The sequence below is a fragment of the Nipponia nippon genome, unplaced genomic scaffold (genome assembly GCF_047370975.1).
Source record: "Nipponia nippon isolate SJK-2023a ecotype South Korea unplaced genomic scaffold, ASM4737097v1 scaffold_2, whole genome shotgun sequence".
Taxonomy (NCBI): domain Eukaryota; kingdom Metazoa; phylum Chordata; class Aves; order Pelecaniformes; family Threskiornithidae; genus Nipponia; species Nipponia nippon.
In genome coordinates this window covers 15,537,462-15,557,986 of record NW_028262336.1, presented here as the reverse complement: position 1 = coordinate 15,557,986, position 20,525 = coordinate 15,537,462, and the positions used below count along the sequence as shown (strand labels likewise).

Sequence of the window (20,525 nt, the reverse complement as noted above, 5' to 3'; positions counted from 1 at the left end):
TTACTAATCTGTACACATTTGGACAATTAGGAAAACCTTAGGTTCACCCCTGGCCAAATCTCTCTCCCGGTAACCCATCCACATGCTGATTAATCTGTGTTTCATGATCAAGTGGCCATGATGTCTTGGCCAGCTGGTGGCCAAGGTGGTCCAGCTGGTAAAGGAACAGGGACTGAACAGGATGAGCCGTATTTGCCGCCTTCTCTCCTCCATCCCCTTTTCCTGCATATTAGATTTTGCCAGTTTCTCTACTGGCAGCACGTAGGAGTTTCCTGGACGCATTCATGAATGCAGAACCCCCTGGAATCCCGTAACGTTTGTTCCAAAAGATCCGGTTAGTGCCAGGGAAGGAGCAGTTACTACTGTGTGACCAGCAACCACACCGCAGGCAGGAACAGGACTGCAAACCCATTTTCTATGAAGGGAGGGATTTGAACTGGTATTTTAGATGTGAAAGGCTCTATTATTTCCCTCCGCAACTTGTTGATAGAACAGCGTCCCCTCTCCTATCTGCCCCTGAAAGGTCCTTCCAGTAACTACCGTATGCCCCATATAACTTCCTACTTACGTTAGCCATGCACTGCGAGCCTGCTGAGCTTTCCAAAAGTCACCTTTTGCTGGCAGCTCTGCTCCGCACGCTTCAAGCTATCAGTACGCGAGAACAGAACTTTAGCAAAACCTGCCAAACAATTTTTCTGATGTCTTTCAGCCAATGTAAATTACAGCATTAATAGGCATCTTTATTAAAGGTAACTAAAAATACTTCTACAAGTTTTCATGTGCTAGGGGAAGATTCTAAAGATTTCTTCAAGGGAGCCTCCGTGGGGCTCTGGAACAAGATTTGGTCTGGGAAAAAACCCTGCAGCTAAAGCCCAGGCACTTTTGTGTGTATGAAGCAAAATTTTCTACAAATAACCACAAGGTTTTATGTTGTATCTCCGAATTTAATCCATTTCCTACTGGTTTCAAAAAAGGGGTGTTTTTCTCTCCGGCACATACACGCTAAATAACTCGGACAGATGAAGAAGAGACCTTTCTTGCACGGATGATGTTTCCACGTGGCGATCGCTTTAAACCCTTCTGGTTCGGGAGCAGCCGCCGCCGCCGGGCCTGCGCGGAGCCGGGAGCGCGGGACCCGCTCCCACCGCCCGGCCCGGCCCGGCCCGGCCCGGGGCAGAGCCAGGGCGCCCCGGCCCCGGGCACCGCGCGTCCCCCCGAGCCCGGGGGCTCCTCCTGCCGCCCCTCGCCGCTTCGTGCCTGCTCTCCGGCACCCCGGGGCGCTCAACAGGACCGCGCCGTGCGAGGGGACCCTCGCTGCCGCCTCAGCGCCCCCGCCGCGCCCAGGTGAGCGGAGCGGCTCCTGCCGCCCTCCCGCGGCACCCAGCGCGCCGGCGACAGCCTCCCCCTTCCGCCCCAGGCCTCCCGCGGCCGCGCCTCCGCCTGACCCGGCCCGGCCCCGCGGGGGCGCCCGCCCCGCTCCCGGCCCGGCTCCGCCGCCATTTCCTCCCGGCCGCCCGTCGCCTCCCCCAGCCCCGCCCCGCCCGCTGCGGCCCGGGTGAGTGCGCGCTCGGGCAGCGGGGAGCCGGGAGCCGCGCCGCGGGGTCGGTGGGGGAAGAGGAGCCGCCGGGGGGGACGAGGGGGCTGACGGCGGCGGGAGGAACGGGCTCCGCACCGAGGGGCGCCTTTCCCCGCATCCCGGCGGGGCGTTGTGGCAGCGCCGGGCCCGGCGGCCTCGTGGCCGGCCCTCCGGGGCTCCAAAGGAACACGAGCGGCCTGGGCACCGTCCCCTGCCCCGGGGCTCGTTCAGTCGGGGCCGCGGCAGCCGCGGGGCAGGGCCGGCGTCGCTGGCTGGGCGCCCCTCCTGGCGGCCCGGCCGCGGCTGCCAGGCTGGCGGGGGCAAGGAGCTGCGGCGGCTGCCCGCTGCGCCCACAGGAGCACCGTTTTCTGCGGGCTTCCCTTCTGGAAAAAGCCTAATAGCGGGGCGGTGGGGCTGCGTGGCCTCGGAATCGCGGTGGCCGCCTTTCTTCCCCGTTGCTTCAGCGGCAGTTGAATCCCCCTGCAGCTGCTGGGCCGGCTTAGGGGCCTGGCCCTGTAACCAGGTACATCTGGTGCGCGAGCTGAAAAACACTGATGTGAAATAACTGTTCCTGTCTGAAGCAGGAGCAGGTCCGTTCTTCTGCCGTGTTTTTCTCTCTAGCCCTGCGGAGAAGGACTTGGGGGTGCTGGTGGATGAAAAATTGGACATGGGTTGGTAATATGTGCTTGCAGCCCAGAAAGCCACCCGTATGCTGGGCCGCATCAAAAGCAGCGTGGCCAGCAGGGCGAGATTCTGCCCCTCTGCTCTGCCCTGGTGAGACCCCACCTGGAGTGCTGCGTCCAGCTCTGGGGTCCCCCGCATAAGAAGGACACGGACCTGTTGGAGCGGGTCCAGAGGAGGGCCACAAATATGATCAGAGGGATGGAGCACCTCTCTTATGAAGAAAGGTTGAGAGATTGGGTGGTGGTCAGCCTGGAGAAGAGAAGACTGCGGGGAGACCTTATTGTGGCCTTTCAATACTTAAAGGGGACTTATAAGAAAGAGAGAGGGAGACTTTTTGCCAGAGCCTGTTGTGACAGAACAAGGGGCAATGGTTTTAAACTGAAAGAGGGTAGGCTTAGGTTAGATACAAGAACAAAATTTTTTTTCTCATGAGGGTGGTGAGACACTGGAACAGGTTGCCTTGAGAAATTGTGGATATCCCATCGCTGGAAGTGTTCGAGGTCAGGCTGGCTGGGGCTTTGAGCAGCCTGATCTAGTGGAAGATGTCCCTGCCCATGGCAGGGGGTTGGAACCAGGTGGTCTTTAAAGGTCCCTTCCTGCCCAAACCACTCTGTGGTTCTATAGTTGTAATAACTAACAAAGCACTACAGAACAGCACATTGTGTAAATGAAGCCGCGTTCTGTGAATAGTACGTACCTGAATTTAACTTTGTTAAATACAACGTGAGCGAGCTGAGAGGTTGATAGGATGCATTTAGGTCTGGGATTCAAAACTGGCAATTCAGGCTTGGTTGCATTTGTGTTGCTGGCATTTGGGGATGTCAGTTGTAGATCTTGGTGCCGGCAGCATCTTCAGATGTTGATAGCAACTGGGGACTAATTTTCAGTCTTCTTTTAAGCATTCCCTTGCCTCATAGAGAACTGCAGCTTGCTGCAGCTGGGAATGTCCATCCTCTCAGGAAGGTGGTGATAAGGATTCCTTACTGCAGGACTAAGGTGACTGTAGGTTACGGTTGAGGTACAGGCTGTTAGAGCAACTACTGATGAAAGACTCTGCCCAGGACTTAGTGGAGCAGCAAGGGCGTCCTGCATACTGCTGCACAGGAGGACTTAGTACTGCGTGCAAATAGCAGAACTGGAGTTTTAAGTTTCATGGTAAGGGATCTGTGTAAGTAAAAGCATCTTAATAAATGAGAGCATTTACTTTTGGAAGTAAAGCTGTCATTTGTACTTACAAATGAAAGCATCAGCATGCTCTAACTCCTCACACATTGGCTTCACGAACTTGCTCAGACGTGCCCAGAGTGAGTTTGGTCTGGCCAGCCCAGACCTAGCAGGCAAGCCACGGTGCAACAGGGCTTGGTGCTAGCTCATTGTCGGGACGCTTAACTCAGCTTCTGAGGCAGGCTTTTACTGCTGCCTGGTGCTCTGCGCTACTCTGGGGGATGAAATGCTGGTGCAGCCTTAAAGCTAATGTAAGTATGTCTGCACATACTACGGTGTTACACCTACCGTTACTTGATTTTTGCCTTAACTTTCCTGAAAACTTGGCAGATAAACCCTTCGTGAATTAACTTTTTTATTGTTACATAATGATACACGAACATGTTATCTAACCAGAAAAACAAAATTACTTCCAACTTTAAAATTAAATGTCTGCACTTTGATGAAAGAATTCTTTTTATTCTACATAAACCCCAAAGTTTGAGAGCTCTGTAGAGACGGAAGCAGAACCTGATAATTGTAGGTTTTGGTGTAATTACATAGCATCAACAGAAAGGCCTAGCAATGTTTCCTCTCTTCTGTAAACTTAGTTTTGCTAAACCTGGCTATTCAAGATACAGTATGGAGACCCTGACAGAGGCCGAGAGGTAGGCCACTGTCACTGCGTGGTGAGCATCACTAGGTGCTTGGCACTGCCACAAAATGTAGCATAAAATTGTTCCCAGGGCCTGAGACCTCAAGCAGGTGCCCTCACTTCATGTTCCTAAAGCCTGCTCCACCTACAGGGAAGTCTGCTCTGCATTTTTCTGTTTCTTTGGAAGCTGCTGTAACCCTCCTGCCAGTTTGTTCTGGTTTAGCCAGCCACTGAGCACCACACAGCTGCTTGCTCACTCCCCCCTGGTGGGGTGGGGGAGAGAACTGGAAGAGTAAAAGTGAGAAAACTCATGGGTTGAGATAAGAACAGTTTATAATTGAAATAAAATAGTAATAATAATCGTAACAGATATACAAAGCAAGTGATGCATGATACAGTTGCTCACCACCCACCAACTGATGCCCAGCCCGTCCCTAAGCAGCAGCCCTCCGGCCACGTTTGACCCAGTTTATATACTGGGCATGCCGCCATACGGTATGGCATAGCCCTTTGGCCAGTCTGGGTCAGCTGTCCTGGCTGTGCCCCCTCCCAGCTTCTTGTGCACCTCCAGTCTTCTCAGTCGGTAGAGCATGAGAAACTGAGAAGTCCTTGACTTAGTGTAAGCACTACTTAGCAACAACTAAACCATCAGTGTGTTATCAACACTATTTTCATACCAAATCCAGATTACAACACTATAGCAGCTACTAGGAAGAAAATTAACTCTATTCCAGCTGAAACCAGGACACAATTGAATCATCCTCGCCCACTGAACCTGGTTGCATATTCCTTCTTCCCTCACAGCGATCCACTCTTTCACTTGGCCTCCCTCTTTCCGTACCCCATTTGCGTGTGTTTTCTGTTCACTGTATTCTTGCGTAGCCCTTAGTGCATGGTGTTGGACTGGTGTCAGTGTCCCCTCACTGCAGTAGCTGCCTTCTCTGTAGGTCCTGCTAAAGTTTTAGTCTGGTAACTGTACAGCTACGTAGATACTGGGTTTATGCTGTGTAAGCCAGCTTGAAAGGGAAGCCTTCCTTATCGCACCCCACGCCACCCCCTGCGTTTAACTGGTTGGATTCTGCACTTGCAATGCCATACCTCCTCCTCTAGCATGCTCCGGCTGAAAAGTCACTGGGGAGTCTTCCTTGTGCTTTTTTTCCCCAATGTTAGTGCATTTCAAGGAAGCGTAATAGGGTACAAGTTTCTGATCCTGTCCCCTCTCTCCACCCCCTTTGCATGTTGCCGTTAAATCTCTTAAAGCTGAGTTAATTTTTTAAGAATTTGCAGGTCTTGCTACAGAAGGCCCGTCTACCACAGGTTCTCTGTGTGGGTGGATTCCTGCATTTGTAAAAATCCTTTGTCTGGCCATTGGGTTTCATCTCCTGTTTTTTAGTATAAACTCAGCTGTGGGATTTGAGCTTCTGTGAGCAACGGCTTCCAGTAGAGCCCTTTGGAGTTTGCTGAGGTTTGAGAGAGGGTTAGAGGCCTGCTCTGGGCTTTCCTTTTTCTGCTGCTTGGAGCAAATAGTGAGCATCTGGAAGCAGAGCTGTTCCCAGTGTACTCTCATTATCCCACTGGGGAAGGCAAGTGGAGCTGCTCTGGGCCCATGAGCTTTTGAGATTGTGTTACTGGTTGACTGGTTTGGTTCTTTCTCCTCTTGAACAGGAACATGCCCAAGAAAGGAGGGAAGCATGCTGAAATGGGAAAAGAGATGCAGCCACAATGCAAACGAGCGAAGGTAGAAGCAGCTTGTTCTCCATCAGTCATGAGTTTTGAGAGCCCAGACAGCCTCTTTGGAAGTTTGATCTCTCCCATCAAACAAGAGATGTTTTTCAGGGAATATTGGGAGCAAAAGCCGCTGCTCATTCAGAGAAATGATCCCCTGTTGGCTTCTTACTACCAGTCCCTGTTCCAGTTGTCAGATTTGAAGGAACTGTGCAGCCACGGTCTATACTATGGGCGAGATATAAATATCTGCAGATGTGTGAATGGAAAAAAGAAAGTTTTGAATAAAGAAGGCAAAGTGAATTACATGCAACTGAAGAAGGATTTTGACCAGAAAAAGGCAACAGTACAGTTTCATCAGCCGCAGAGATTTAAGGTTGGATCATTTCATTGAATATAATTAATGCATGTTTTATAGTGTAGTATACTTTGCTTGAGTCATACTAGACATAGCTTCATTTCTGTCCCGAGTAAATCCAGGGGAAGTATCTGACATCGATGACCTGCTGAAATCTATATATGAACTGTATTAATTAAAGCATGGTTTATATTTTTGCACTGCCCATCATGTTTCAGTGCTCTGCAGTAAGAACAAAATCTGATTCATGCTATCATAGTAAGCATTCTGTTTAAAAAATTTGCTTTGTCATGTAAGAGTTTCAAAAAAAGTAAATGCACAAAATTGATGATTATCCATCTGTGTCTGCTTAAATTATCCCTTCTGGTCTCCCACAGTTTCCTTGTGCAAATAGGGGCTTTTGTACCGCTTTCCTTTAACGGAGGGCAAGGTGTGAAACCATGTAAAATATCTCCAGGACACTCCACCATTCTCGTCAATGGATTGGCTTTGAATTGCACCACAGAAGTGGTACGCCACATTTTAGCTGACTGCCCTCCCTCTTTTGTTCATTTTGATGCTTTTGCAATCGTCATGTATTGAGAACGAGGCAGTGGTGTCCGCACAGTTGTGTAAAGGACTTGGATGCTTAAAGGTACTTGGATTTAGGTGATCCTTTTTTGTCCCATGGTGTCAGCACAGTTTTAATTGTGAAGTGGTCCATAAGGACCCAAATACACAGCTGAGTCTCAGGTATAGTGTCGCTGGCTGATCTCAGTTTGAGTGTAGCTCAAGGCCAGTGGCAGGGGCATCTGCAGGTGAAATTGAAGTGTTGTGTGGCTTATGCTGAAATCTAGAGCTTGTGCTGAACCTACATAAATTCTGCTTGAAGTTGCACTTGTGCAGCTCTGGTAGTTGGCATCTTCTGATACGAGAGTCATCCCTTTGGTGCATCGTCTGTTACGTGCTAGGTGTGGATGAATAAAGTTTGTTCTTGAATGTGCCCAAAAAATTGGAGTCACTGGAAGAAGGTCTCTAATCTTTGTATGCTCTCTTTGATGCTAGCCTATATAATGCAAGTCCTGCATGTGTTTATTGTCTCAAGATGTATTGCTGCTCCTGGGATGATGGGTGGTTTATTTTTCTCTGTCTAGCCTTGTTTGTCTGTTTTTGCAACCTAAAAATGGCAGGGGGAAGAGAACAAACATCAACACTATGTTGGGGCACCAGACTTCTTGGCTTACTGATTACCTTCACGGCAGATCTCCTTTGCGTCTGCGGTGCTTGCTTTCAGCAGCAACACTCGTACAGAGCGTCTGCCTTCCCAGCCCCTGGCTCCCTGTGGGGATCTGATCGTTTGCTAGAAAAACCTCCCAGGCGATGGGGAGGCTGTGGGCTGGGTGGCAGCCTGGCTTGGCTGAGCTCTTCAGTAACAGCATCGTTTCTTTTTAAAGGAGGAGCTGTGGAAGATTCAGGAGAAGCTGGAGTGCTATTTCGGGTCTCTGGTTGGGTCGAATGTTTACATTACTCCCCAGGGGTCACAGGGCCTTCCCCCTCACTACGATGATGTTGAGGTAGGACAGCACAGCCTTGCCTGTCAGACTGTGCGGGGGCTTTTGCTGGTGGCAGTGGATATCTGTACGTGTGCTTTTTCCCTCCTCTCTCTCATAAAATAATTTGTTATAAAAAAACGTGTTTTCTGCTGAAAACTTAGGGTAATCGGTTGCAAGTGTTTCTTTATAGTTGTTTTTTCTGTATAATTTTACTGAAAAGGTACTAATAGAAATATCTAATGGTAATATCATGTAAACTGTGCTTTCTGGACCTGGTATTTTCATGAGGTGAAAAGAGAATTTGTTTTCCCTGCTGCAGAAGCTTTCTAGCACCTTTTGTTCATTTTTACTTCATTCAGACCCCCCCCCCCCCAAGAATCTAGAAGTCCTTTTTGCTTTACTAAGTACTTGCTCTTTCTTCAACTGGACAGTGGAAGCAGACTGGTTGTGCTGGTTCCCATTTGCTGATCCTACTGTTTTTAAGAAGTTACTGGTATGATGAAGTCATGTGGTCCAAATGCATTTTAAATTAGCTTCTAGAAGAAACATTCCAATAGACACTGCATTAAAAAAAAAGTTGGGCTATCCCACTTAAACAAAACCAAAAAAACCCCTTACATGTCTCTCTTGCTTTTAATTTTTTTGCATTTCCATTAAATACATCTGGAGTTTCATTCTCCTTATGCTTGTTGTTCAGCAGCCTCACAACCTGCATGCTCTGGCGTACGTCCCAGCTCACAGCATCCCCTAGATGTGTCTGATGCTCTCTTTGTCAGTGAATGGTGATACGACCTCTCTCACCTGATACTTTGAATATCTGTGTGGCAGACATTACTTTTGAGCTAGTTGTCTAGCACCTATTTAAGTGACTGGAGAGAAACGGGGATTTCCAGATGCCTGCCTTAGCATAAAACAGATCACACTTCACATCTCTTCTCTCTGTTATCTCTAAGTAGAGCCTAAAGAAATAGGTCAAATGTAAATGTTTGCATTGTAGACATCTAAAAATTAATGAGAGGAATCCTGTTTGCCATGCTGTGGAGTAGCTGAGAGCAGGGAAGGTGAAACCTGTTTCTTGTTCTGAGAAAAGCGACCTGTGTCACTTCTGTTTGCTTTCTATCCCTGGTCTCTGGCATGGTTCCACAGACTTTCCAAGTAAGAAGATGACTTAAAATTTCTGATCAGTTGGATGTGTGAGGGGCAGCAAGGCTTCCTTACGCATTTGGATTTATGGTCTTTTGCAGGTGTTTATCCTTCAGCTAGAAGGCGAGAAACATTGGCGACTCTATAAACCAACGGTCCATTTAGCTCGGGAATATAATGTTGAATCAGAAGATAGGATTGGGAATCCCACACATGAGTTCATATTAAAGGTATTAAAATTGAATTGCTTTACCTGGTCTGGGCTATGGTTGCCAGAAAAGTAGTCGTGTTTAGAATGGTTCCTTCCTTGAAGACAGTATTCTGAATGATCGTTGTTGTGAAGTTGAGGGGAGGGTTGTGAAGTTGAGGGGAGGGTGCTCACAAAACAACATGAGCACGAGAAATTGGGGTGATAGCTGTCTAACCTGTCCTTTTTCAAAGGTATCCTTTGCTTTAGTGTTTAAATAATGGACCCAGAAATGAGTTATTTCTGGAAATTCTCCAGTATTCTCCAAGTTGGGCACCTTGACTCCTGGATCATGTTTGTGGAGTTGTGTGCAGAAAAAACATTGGGTTTATATACGGTTATGAAACGTTTTTATACTTTTACATGCTGTCTATAATCAATCAGGCTAATCCTTCTATGCACTAAGACTTACTGCTTTACCAAAGGTTGTCACTGTTCTGATGAATTAGATTTAAATATTTATCCTTGGCTGATAAACAAAAGCATGAACTAAACCCCATATTAACTTGCTGTATTAATTGTTTTTTCTTTTTCCAAACCTGAAAATCAAGTGTTTGGCTGTTTTTTGTTATTTGGAATAAAAAGAGCATTTCATGAAGATTAATGAATGCAGCTCCTTTGACAGCAGGGCATCTGGTACTTGTCCCATTCTGTTTTACATGCTTGTCCTTTTGAAGCGTGTTATTTATCCAGCAGACGGGGCTGCTCTGTGTCGGAAGCCTCAGTAGTTTCTCTGCCTTGTGTCCTGTCCTTGGGCTTCTCTCTGCAAGGCCTCTGCTCTTCGGGTGTTCAGACCTGCCTTTGGGTGCAGGTAGTTCAGGAATAGTATGACACATTGGGTATGATACTGACATCACTTGCTGTGTAGTTTGACAGATGGTAATATTCAGTTGTCATGATGTATTGGGTGATGCAAAGTCTAATAAATTACAGTTCCCTTTTTAATTTTTAGAACGTTTTGGGCCGGACTTCAATGCCTTTGATTCTTATGAAATAATGATGTATTCCACAAGCCATTTTACTGACATTAGTGGAGTGAAAATATTGGTCTTTTTGAAAAGGGCTTAAAAATTATCAAAGTTCTAAATTTATTTTTCTTCTGTTGGATGTTCTTCACTTCCCGTGACCCATTTCTTCCGAGTGGCCGCTGTCAGATTTTGATTGTCTGTCTGGAGCTGTCTCTGACAGGGATGCTGTCAGATGACTCTTATTTCCTCCCTAAACATCTTTCTAGAATATTTCCTTTCTCCTCTTTTGCATTTCTGTCTGCTGTCTGCCATCCTTGGGCAGTTAGAGCAGATGGACCAGTTAGAGACTCTATTGGTGGTGTTCTCCCTTCCCACCAAAAACTGGTAGCTGACCAAGAGCAAAGGCATATTATATTTTGTATATAAGGTCCCAAGCTGCAGTGTGTCTCGGTGACGCTGCATCAGGCTGTGGCCATGGCTGGTTTGTTACTGATATCAGGCACAGCTTATTTGGTAGCTGGCTATCTAGCCTTCTTCATGTATGATTTTCCATTTAATTTGCTGCTACTTCTCCCTTTTCTGCCCCTCCTTCCTCCAATTCAGAAGTAAGAAAGCAGCAAAGTGATCAGATCCGCGTTGTCTCCAGTCCCATGCTCTGTCCTGCCCCGATCTGGGTGTTGCCACCTGGAGTCTGTGAAGGTTCTGTTTATTTTAATGGCGGAGTGTTGTGCTTGCTGGCTTATGTGAATGGTGTTGATGAGACTACCCAGCAGATAAAATGAATAAGAGTTGGACTTTGCAGTGAAGACTGCTTTGAAAAATCATGATCCTGGCTTCTTAGTGCTAGGCACGGGGTGCTACAGCATGAAATAATTTCTTTTGCAGACTAGTTTGTCATTACTCTGGTAGGTGTTCAGCACTCTTACCCTTCCCCTGTGCCACTCTCCCTCTAGTTTGTTTTCTTGCTGGGGATATGAAACATAGCAAATGAAGAGAATTCAAAATACTCCTAGTTGGTTAGTGTAGTCCCGACGCTGGTAAGAAAGGCAGTTTATTAATGGCAGAGAAAGGCTTGCTTCAGAACAAGTAAGTCATACATAGCTGATCTATGGTGCTTTACAGCTTGTTATAAATGGATTAAGATATTTGATCTTGCCAAGTCCTGTGAAGCCTCATAATCTAAACACCTCTCAATTCAGTGAAAAATCAAGTAGTATTCACTTGAAACATATCTGTGTTAGACAGCTTGGTAGGCTCTTAGAAGTAGGTGACGTGACCGAATTGAAGGAATGGCAAAATTGGAACGGAATCAAATTTCATCATTGTTGCTTTACGAATTTTCTCTTTGACTGTGCTATCCAACTATATAGATGTTTATAGGAGAAGCCATAAGTAAACTGGTTTTTCCTTCTTGGAAGCAATTTCGTGCGCTTTGCACTTCTCTCTTATCTTGACTTTCCTAATGTAAATTTTTATCAGTGTGGAAATTTAATTTAGAGAGGTGAGAAGAAAGATAGGGAGGAGGAAGGTTGTACTTGTTTTTTAAGTGTTTGAACTGAAAATTTCAGCCAACAGTATTGTAACAGATTACCATCTTTATAGAATATTTGGCTTTTCTTGTGGAATATTGGCCGTTTCTTTTGACGTGATCTGACCAAATCCACACGGCACTGCTCCTCTCCTAGCCCGCTGTATTGTCAGCAGGTTTCTCTCAGATGCTTCTTTGTCCCCTTTATGCAGCTGAGTTGGAGTGCACATGTTCTGTAATGTTAAAAGCTTGCTTCATGTTCTCAGACAGGTGTATAGTAAATATTGACGGTAAGTTGGAAAGTTTAGGGTATGAGACTTCTGGCTTAGAGTGCTTTATTTTATGTTATTAAAGTGTACAATGGAGGATCTCTCTATTTTGTGATTTTAAAAAATATATGTTGTCAGTTTGTCTGCTCAGAGAGTATTTTCTCTGTTTTGACTACAGGAAGGTTTGACCAGGTGCCCTAAATATACCAATTCTCTTTCATTTTCTTGCAGCCAGGTGACTTACTGTACTTCCCAAGAGGGACCATTCACCAAGCTGACACTCCATTTGGCGTCTCCTATTCTACACACGTGACCATCAGTACCTACCAAAACAAGTAATTATTCTTTACTTTTCTTTTTTTGTACGGCTTTTCAGAAAATGGCTTTCCTCTGCCAGATGATGTCTGTGAATAGTACAGACCTGAAACTGATGTTTCAAAGAAGTGATGTCCTATTTCTTAAAAAAAAAAATAACCACCTTGTAATGAGCTCTGCTTGGCTCTTTTCTGTGTTCGTTCTATTTAGCCCTTGTGTGTTTTGTTTTTCTGTGAGTAATACAGGGATAGGGCATGTCACCTTCCCCCCAGAGATGTGGTGACATGGAGTATATGTAGGTACCCCACTATTATATGTGTGCCCTGCTATTAGTAACAGAATCTAAGTTAGTGTTCAGGTAGCGGTAATTGAAGTTTTGGGGTTTGGGGGAAGGAGGGGCGTGAGAACCTTGTTGTTGGAAGCAGCCTGTTTACCAGGTTTTCATGCAGCAAGCTTGATTGCTTTTTAATTGGTTATTTTATTATTTACCAGCTGTAGACTTTAATGTGGAAGATGATTGTTACAACTGCAAACTCACTGTTGTGTTTAAAAAAAAAACAACCTCTCACCAGTGGCTGAAGTTACTGTTCATTTCATAACCCAGATAGAGTGATGAGTTACTCTTTTCATCGTGTTTTCTCCTGCATTTGATAGTCACCCACACCTGCTCTGACAGACTCGCTGCAAATTCTGCCTTCGCAAATATTTTCTACTTATCTGTGTTTTTCATCTCCTACCCTGTGCGTGCAAGTCAGGTTTCCTTTGACACACATCTGATCCTTGTGCCCACTGAAACGTTGTCATCGCACAGGGAAATGCTGCTGCCACCTAATCAGCCTCTCAGATGCTGGGTTTGGAGTCCTTGGCCTGAGTTAGGAATTGAGAAGGATTTCTGTTAGCCACAAAACAGGGCAAGAACAAGTTTGGGCATATGCTAGATGATTATAAGATGAATCTCTAACCACCAGCTATATCATTCTGGAAGCCCAGGATGTCAGCACTGCTGGTAGGTAACTCTTAATGAGGCCAGTCCTCCAAGTTGGAGAGGGGGTTAAGATGAAGCTGCTCAAAGGTGTGAGTCTTCATAAAAGTTGGGTTCAGCTGATTTTAATGTATACTCATGTTCTATTCTCTTATTCAGAAGGCAAACAATTATTTTCTGTAAGTGTTGACTGCTGCTCAAAGAGTGTTTGACTTCATTTGTTATGCAGGAGGCAATATTAGCGCTGAGCCGCTTTGGCAGGTTTGATGGCACATTCAGGGTGATCAGCAGTGAGTGGCCTCCAAAGAGATGTCCTGCTCCTCCTCCCTTCCCCTGCCTTTTCTGTCCCACCGCCTCCTTGTGTTGGCCAGGAGCTTCTCTCACCCCTGGTTTAGTGAACTGAACAGACAGAAGACTGACAGTAGAATAAGTGGATGTTTGGCTTGTTGATGGAGGCTGGGCTGGAGCGAAGTTTTACTGACCGGTGTGCAGGAGACCTCCTGAATGCACAGAACAGGGTTTGTCCAGCTTGATCTGCACAGGGTTATGGGTCAAGAATTCAGTTCCTTATAACAGGGTTGCTGGAGACCTGACGGGCTTGGGTGGAGTCAGTGCAGTTTCTCTGTGACAGCGTCAGCCAAATGCCAGTCCAGTGAGTTCCTTGAGAAGCGGTGCTGTTGGGGACCATGTTCCCTGGGTGCTTGTGTCAGAGTGAGGAGAGGAAAAAGGAAAAGCTTGAAGAGTGTTGTTTGTTTAAGAATAAAAAGTGGAATCATTATCCGTTAAGGTTATTGGTAATGAAGTGTAAGAGCCTGCCTCTGCACCTGCTTTCAGCAAGCATAGGTAGAATAAGCAGCAGTCCTGATACAGGCTGGCATTTTGATTTGGCTTGTAGATGGAAGTATGGTCTGGAAGCATTTCCTCGGAAAATTGAAGAGAACTCCTTGAAAATAGCTGTCCTTATTATGGAGGATGTTTGGACTCCTTGTGACCGCTCTGGAAGCAGCACGTGCAGAAGGAGCTGGGAGGGGAGGAAGTGCCGGGGGAAGCAGCACTTTCAGGGATTTTTAGGCACCAAGACAAAAGGGACTCCGCTGTGCGCTGCAGGACGGTTCCTCTGGGCCGGGTCCCAGCAGGCAGAGAAATGTGTGTGTGCGTGTGAATTCATTATAAGCAGGGCAGGTTGGAAAAGCAGTGAGTAGCTGAAGATAGTTGCTGGCAGATGGAGATGGGGGGCAAGAGAAGGGAAGCAGTAAGAGGTACGTCTAATTGTATTTATTGGCCAGAGTCCTTCCCTCCCGATATGTAGCACACAGCAGAACACTTGAGTGGAGACAATGATAAAAAAAAAAGTAAATGAGACTATAACAAGTCATACCTTTTTTTTTTTAAACTAGTGTCTAGAGATCAGTGCTGAAAACAGGGTGTGCTGAGGGGGAGAGCAAGAGCAGAGGGTGTACGTTGGAGGATGGGCCCTGCTCTGCTGCCTGCCGTAGCTGGGTGGGAGTCTGCTGGCAGCCTTGGATGCTGGGCACTCGCCCCGGCTGCCCATTAAACCAGCCTCTGAGGATGTGGTAGAGAGGGAGGTCGCACGTGGACAGGACAGCGCTTCTGCGTGAGCGGCACGCCTGTTCCCGATGAGGTTGACTCAGGCCAGGCAAAGAAGGCGCAGGCAGTAGTCCTCCCTCCCCTCCTCTAGTTTATTCTTACAATTGGGGAACAGAAGCAGAGCTCAAAGGCCGATTTTTTTATTTTTTTTATTTTTTTTTAAAGTATGTAGGCTAAGAATGGGGATGGAACACAAACAAGACACCTACAAGGTGCCTGTTAAGTATCATTAAAATCCCTGTAGAAAGATGTAGGGGTTTTGTTTCTGGGGTCAGTTTGTAGCAAAGCTAAAAACTGATGTCATGTTGGATTTGATAACCCCGGGTACATTTCCTCCTTCAGTACAGGTGTCCCAAAAGCATGGTAGACGACACAACCTCACACGCTTCATTGTGCGCAGTGAGGTCATATGTGCGTGGGGTTGGATAATAATGGCCCCGGTAGGAATTTCTTCATTCACTGAGGTCAGCTTCAAGCTGAATCCACTGGTAGATGGCAAGCACCTGAAACTGGACCCTTCTCAGGCCAGCTCCTTCCCTCTGTAGGCGTGCTGCTGACCCGAAGCTGGTGAGGACACACATACAGTTGAGATGAGAGTGAGCTATTGCATGAGAGTAGAGTGGTGATGGAAGGGCCAAAGGCACAAAGCAGATTTGGAATTGGAGCACTATGTTTCCAGCCCTTGACATCAGTTGTCTGTTTTATTTCAGTGCAACTATTTTAGTAATTTTTTTTTCCTTTTTCTTCCTGTCCTTCAGCTCTTGGGGAGATTTCTTACTGGATGCAATTCCTGGCCTTGTGTTTGATACAGCAAAAGAAGATGTGGCACTGCGGACAAGCATACCAAGGCAACTGCTTATGGTAAGTAGGTGGGATGAACGGAGTAATCATGCATCCAGCTGAAGCTTCGGCACTGAGGCAAGCATGTATCGTGTTGATCTGCTCTGAAAGCGCAATGCAATGGCACTATCTATCTTGTCTAGCAGCACAACCACTTCTTCTGAAGACTTCAGGATGACTGGTCTGAGGTTTGCTCCATCTGAAGCACTGCCTAGTTCACTGCACTGCCTTTCTTTCCTATCACAGCGTCCTTGTGTGGCTTGTTTCCTTCTAAAAGTAATGGTATTTGCTTTGGAGCTGTCACACAGTTCCTGTCAGGCCAAGCTTTTGAATCTTCAAAAGTTAGCAAAGCTGTAAATTGTTGTGTGACCTCTTTATGGTAGTCTAGCTGTGCTGCTGATCAGCTCATCAGCATGCAGAACGAACAAGTCTGGCTTTCAACTACACTTGCAAGTCCTTTAGCACTGCAGGTAGCCCCAGAGGGAGGGGAAGTGAGCATCACGTTTGGTGTGTGGGGAATGTAAAAGAAACAAAAAGTTCGTTGTTTTGGGAGTAAACGTTACCGTTTGCAAAGATAAAAGAGGAGTGTCCAGATTTTCTGCACCTCTTTCTCTTCAGGCTAGTCTGTTTAGCTTGAATTCATGTGAGAGCAACTCTGTGTGAATATTTAGCAGGTGGATATAGCTGACTCGACAGAAAAACTGAGTAGCCTTTTGAGAAGGCTTGCAGACCGTCTGGAAAACACCAGAGAACTGAGATCGTCTGACATGAAGAAGGATTTCATTATGAACCGGTTGCCACCTTGCTTGGGATGTGACTCTGATCCTTTGACTCCAGGTAGATTCGGAAGTTACCAAAACTGGCTGATGTGGTGGTGGAGCTGTTGGTATTTTACGGTAGGCAGAGATTATAGTCTAGCATCAGCTCACCTCAGCTGGTTAATTCCCTGTGTCTAGCGGAAGAGATGACATGTCTCAGAGTGAAATAACGGTTATCCTAGACTGAAATTGGCAGCTTTATTCAACTACTCTCTACTGAGAATGTTTAACTGGTAGAATTTGTCCTTATGCTTTAGCTTGCTATTATTACAGCTATTTGTAGACTGTGAGAGAATGAGAATTAAAAAAATCCCCCCCCCCCCCCCCGCGTTTGAGAATATGTAGGTGTTGAAACATAGGTTAACAAAAAGTCTAGCCACAAGAGCGGGTCGTGCACAGAGGGCTCGATTTGCACTGTTCGTCTGGCTTCCTTCCTTTCTAATGGAGAATTTATTTTTTCTTAGGTGGGAAATTGCCAAAAATAGATAGCAAAATCAGACTGCAATTTAGAGATCATGCTATCATTACAGTGGAACCAGATCAAGAGAATTCTGTAAGTATAATGAAGCCACCCTCGTATGCTTGGGGTGGGAGCGCAAGGTATGCGAGTCATTGCTCTGTTGTACCGGTCTATAAGGGTCACGCAGTTACACTTAGTTGGAGCCTGCATCCCATTAGGGTTTGTTAGGAGATCATGGGGTTGCTGTCGAGCAGTAACACGGCACGTTCTTGCCTTCTGGAGGAGAGCTACAGAACTAAATTTAGTCTGTGCTTCGGTATGGTAGGTGCACGGCTTTTATCTGAGGTTAGATGGGAGAGCTCATTACAGCTGCTAAATGGCCTCTATAGCTCTTGAGAATGGATTTCTTTTTTTTTTTAATTCTTCTTTGTATTTAAGAGCATGACTAAGTTATAAAAATAGGTTCCCTCAAGAGAGGGAATTCTCTTGGTTGCAGCTGCTGCTGACTGTGGCTGCATTTAGTCTTCACTTCCCAGTTACCTTTTTACCTAGGCAGGTGCCAGTGGCACTACTGAGTTGTCCCACAAAATAGATGCTGGCATCTTGGATGATGTTGTGTTCAGAGTACTTCTTAGCTATGAAGGTTTATCAGTATGGAATTGTAGGAGTGCTTTTTGTTGTATTAATTAAAAAGGGGGGGGGGCAGACTAGATCTTGTACAATGTTTTTTGCACGTGTAAAATGTTTCCCTCCAAGAAAAACATACCATAACTTCCTGATTTTTCTCCTCCATTTAGTCCATATTGCTGTGAGACTGTGTAGGATTTGGAAACACTTTTTTTTTTGCCACCTTGCCTTCTGATGTCATACAGATAAACCCTGAATGACAACACACATGCAAGAAATGTAGCCACAAATTGTGAGCCCTGCCCACAGAGCTCTGAATTGGTTTGCACAGCTTTGACCACGGAATGCTAACAACAGGCATGTGATTTTTTTTTTTTAAGAGACAGAGCAGCATCAGAACAGAAATTCATTGATGCACACTCCTTCAGTAAGGCCTTCTAGGAGGTGCACCTTAACTGGCATCTTTTCTGTACAGCATCAGTCCTGTGAGTCTAGTAGAGGCAGTATTGAGGCAGATTACAGGTTGTAAATAAATTTTAAAAGATGTTTTGGAGACACCCTTATTGCTGTAGTAGATGGCTGTTGGATCATTCAGTTAGGAAGGTAAATAGCTTTCACTGCTGTAACAGTGGACTCCAGAATTAAGGCGCTAACATTGTCACTTGAGTGAGAGGACTTTGAGGGCGTGTATGTAACTGTTTTCTTCCCGCTGTCTTTTAGGACGAAATTCGCAGAGAGATGGTTTACGTGTATCATTCTTTAAAGAACAGGAGAGAAACTCACATGATGGGGACAGAGGATGATACTGCTAGCGAGGATGGCACGTCGCAGGTTTGTTCCCACAAACGCACAACAAAAGCGCCATTGCCACGGTGGGTTTTGCTGCGTTAGAAGAGCTTGACTGAGACGGCAGCAGGGGCCCGGGTTCTGTGTATTCCTCAGCACCCAGAGCAGTTCTGCCCCTCCCCTAAGTACCCGGATGAGCGGAGGCTGCAACACAGAGGCAGTTCACAGTAGAACTAAGTAATATAATCTCATAATTAAATGGTTGAGATGTTAGGATTTCTTGCGCATGCCTCATGTCCCAGCTAGCAAAGCTACTGGAGTGGCTAGAACTGTCTCTTACTTCTGTGTCCTTTAGCGCATCCTTTGTTAAGGCTACTGGATATGGTGGCACACGTTGATTCGCAGCAGGGATCGCTGTGCCTCATGCGCTGTGTTTATGCCACGTTGAACCCGTTAGGTTCCGTATCCACTGGAACATCCCGCAAGAGAAGAGTGTTTATTTTAGGGTGGGGTGTGTCAGCACTGGGAGTAAACGCTTTTACTGAAATGTAAGGAGGGAACTTCTTATATTGTTAACAGGCTGCAGATGGTTCATCTCCGTTCTTACTCCGCACATGCAATGTGCTTTTACTCGAATCATAAATACTCCTGAAGCGTGGCTGCGAGCTTTGGAACTTTTTGTTCCACTTTATGATAGGAAGATGCTCTAGCTTAGGTCTGTGACCTGAAACACTTGAATACAGGTCTGCACAAACACACTGTAGAGGCAAAGCAGAACACAGCCCGTTCTTGTGTCAGTAAATACGGCACGGCTTTCTGCCTGGCAGTTACTTACCTTTTAAGGTAAATCTCATTGGTCCTCTAAGAGTAGAGGATGGGGGGGAGCTGAGGCTGTATGCTGGCCAACATGTGCCAATCCCAGAACAGACCTTCCTGCCCCTCAAGACTCCAGCCATGGTAACGGAGGTCCTCTGCGGTTCTGTCAAACTACGTCCAAAGACTGCATGTGCAGTCTAGGGTTAGGCAAGAGCGTAAATTTAAAGTTACTTCATTTTTCAGTGCGGAAACCACACGAGGAAGCCATGCGCCGTAAGCCTCCCTACCTCATAAGGTGTGCTAGAACATGTAAGAGATTTCAGCTATTTGTCTACTAAGAAAGGTGGCAGGGTAATACTGCATCTTTTGGAGGCTGCTCTCAGAAACACCAGTGTGATATGGGACAGGAGCACACACCTGCTGCTCAGTACCTACAGCCTAACACCCTCTTGTGTTATAAGGGACGCTGAACTTTTTTTTTTTTTTTTTCATTTCATTTTTTTCCCCCAGCAGACTCACGGACTGCGGTTTCCTTTGTCATACTTGGATGCACTGAAGCAGATTTGGAGTAGCAGCACAGTTCACGTTAAAGAGCTTAACCTTATCTCAGATGAAGAGAAAGAAAACCTTGCCTTGTCGCTATGGACTGAATGTCTCATTGAAGTTATTTGATGCTTTTGTGAATGAGCTCCTGTCAGTAGTATTTCTGGCCATGAAGAATCTCGCGAGAGAAAGGCTTATTAAATTACTTTTTTATCCATCCAGCCTTTGGTTTGTACTGCTGTCTAACAAAGCAGCGCATTACACGCACTTTGCTATTTTCTGGTGCCAAATGTTACTTTTCTTTCCTTAGCTTTGGGTAAAGAGGCATTGGGAAAAGCAGGTAAGCTGCTCCTCCTCCAGTTAGCCACAGCTCCGTGGCTGTGGATGGATGAAGTCTCTCGCAGTAACACCGGTGCTGTGGTATCCCCTTTCCTCTGGATATGGACATGTAAAGGTATATATGGAACAGACTCCAGGACCTTGGGCAAAAACCAGTTAACTTGTTTTTTCATTTGTAAGGTTCACCAGCAACAAGAAACCCCAGTTGTTCTCTTTGTTTGTCCTCAAGAGAACAAAAGTTTCTCAGTAAAAGCTGTGGGGGTTGTTTCCCAAAGGGGTAAGACTTTGCCCAAGACGACCCTTTTCCTCTCAGACACTACCACCTCTGCAATAACCAGTAGTATTTAACCTCGACCTCCTCCTGCACCAATTTTAGTGTGAAAGTAATCCAAACCTGTAACTGGAATCTGTATCTTCAGTGCTCACTTGAGTGGGTTTTGATGGGTGTAGTGCAGTTATTTTAATACTTGAACATGGATGTTTAATATGCAAACTAATGTAAC

At 46.1% G+C, this 20,525-nt stretch overlaps 1 protein-coding gene across 9 annotated transcripts; it reads left to right on the top strand.

The window, feature by feature from the left end:
- The first annotated feature begins 1,131 nt into the window (after positions 1 to 1,131).
- Positions 1,132 to 19,900, top strand: RIOX2 (ribosomal oxygenase 2). 9 transcript variants are annotated; one of them, XM_087755857.1, is made up of 11 exons: positions 1,653 to 2,099; positions 3,322 to 3,415; positions 5,784 to 6,219; positions 7,635 to 7,754; positions 8,978 to 9,106; positions 12,120 to 12,223; positions 15,552 to 15,654; positions 16,305 to 16,470; positions 16,916 to 17,004; positions 18,259 to 18,369; positions 19,651 to 19,900. In XM_087755857.1, the coding sequence occupies exons 3-11, from the start codon at positions 5,788 to 5,790 to the stop codon at positions 19,810 to 19,812; spliced, it is 1,416 nt and encodes a 471-aa protein (XP_087611983.1). In that variant the 5' UTR covers positions 1,653 to 2,099; positions 3,322 to 3,415; positions 5,784 to 5,787; the 3' UTR covers positions 19,813 to 19,900. The 9 variants fall into 9 exon arrangements, with proteins under 9 accessions (XP_087611981.1, XP_087611979.1, XP_087611983.1 ...); XM_087755855.1 differs by lacking the exons at positions 1,653 to 2,099; positions 3,322 to 3,415 and adding an exon at positions 1,132 to 1,344; XM_087755853.1 differs by lacking the exons at positions 1,653 to 2,099; positions 3,322 to 3,415 and adding an exon at positions 1,434 to 1,555.
- Positions 19,901 to 20,525: the final 625 nt, after the last annotated feature.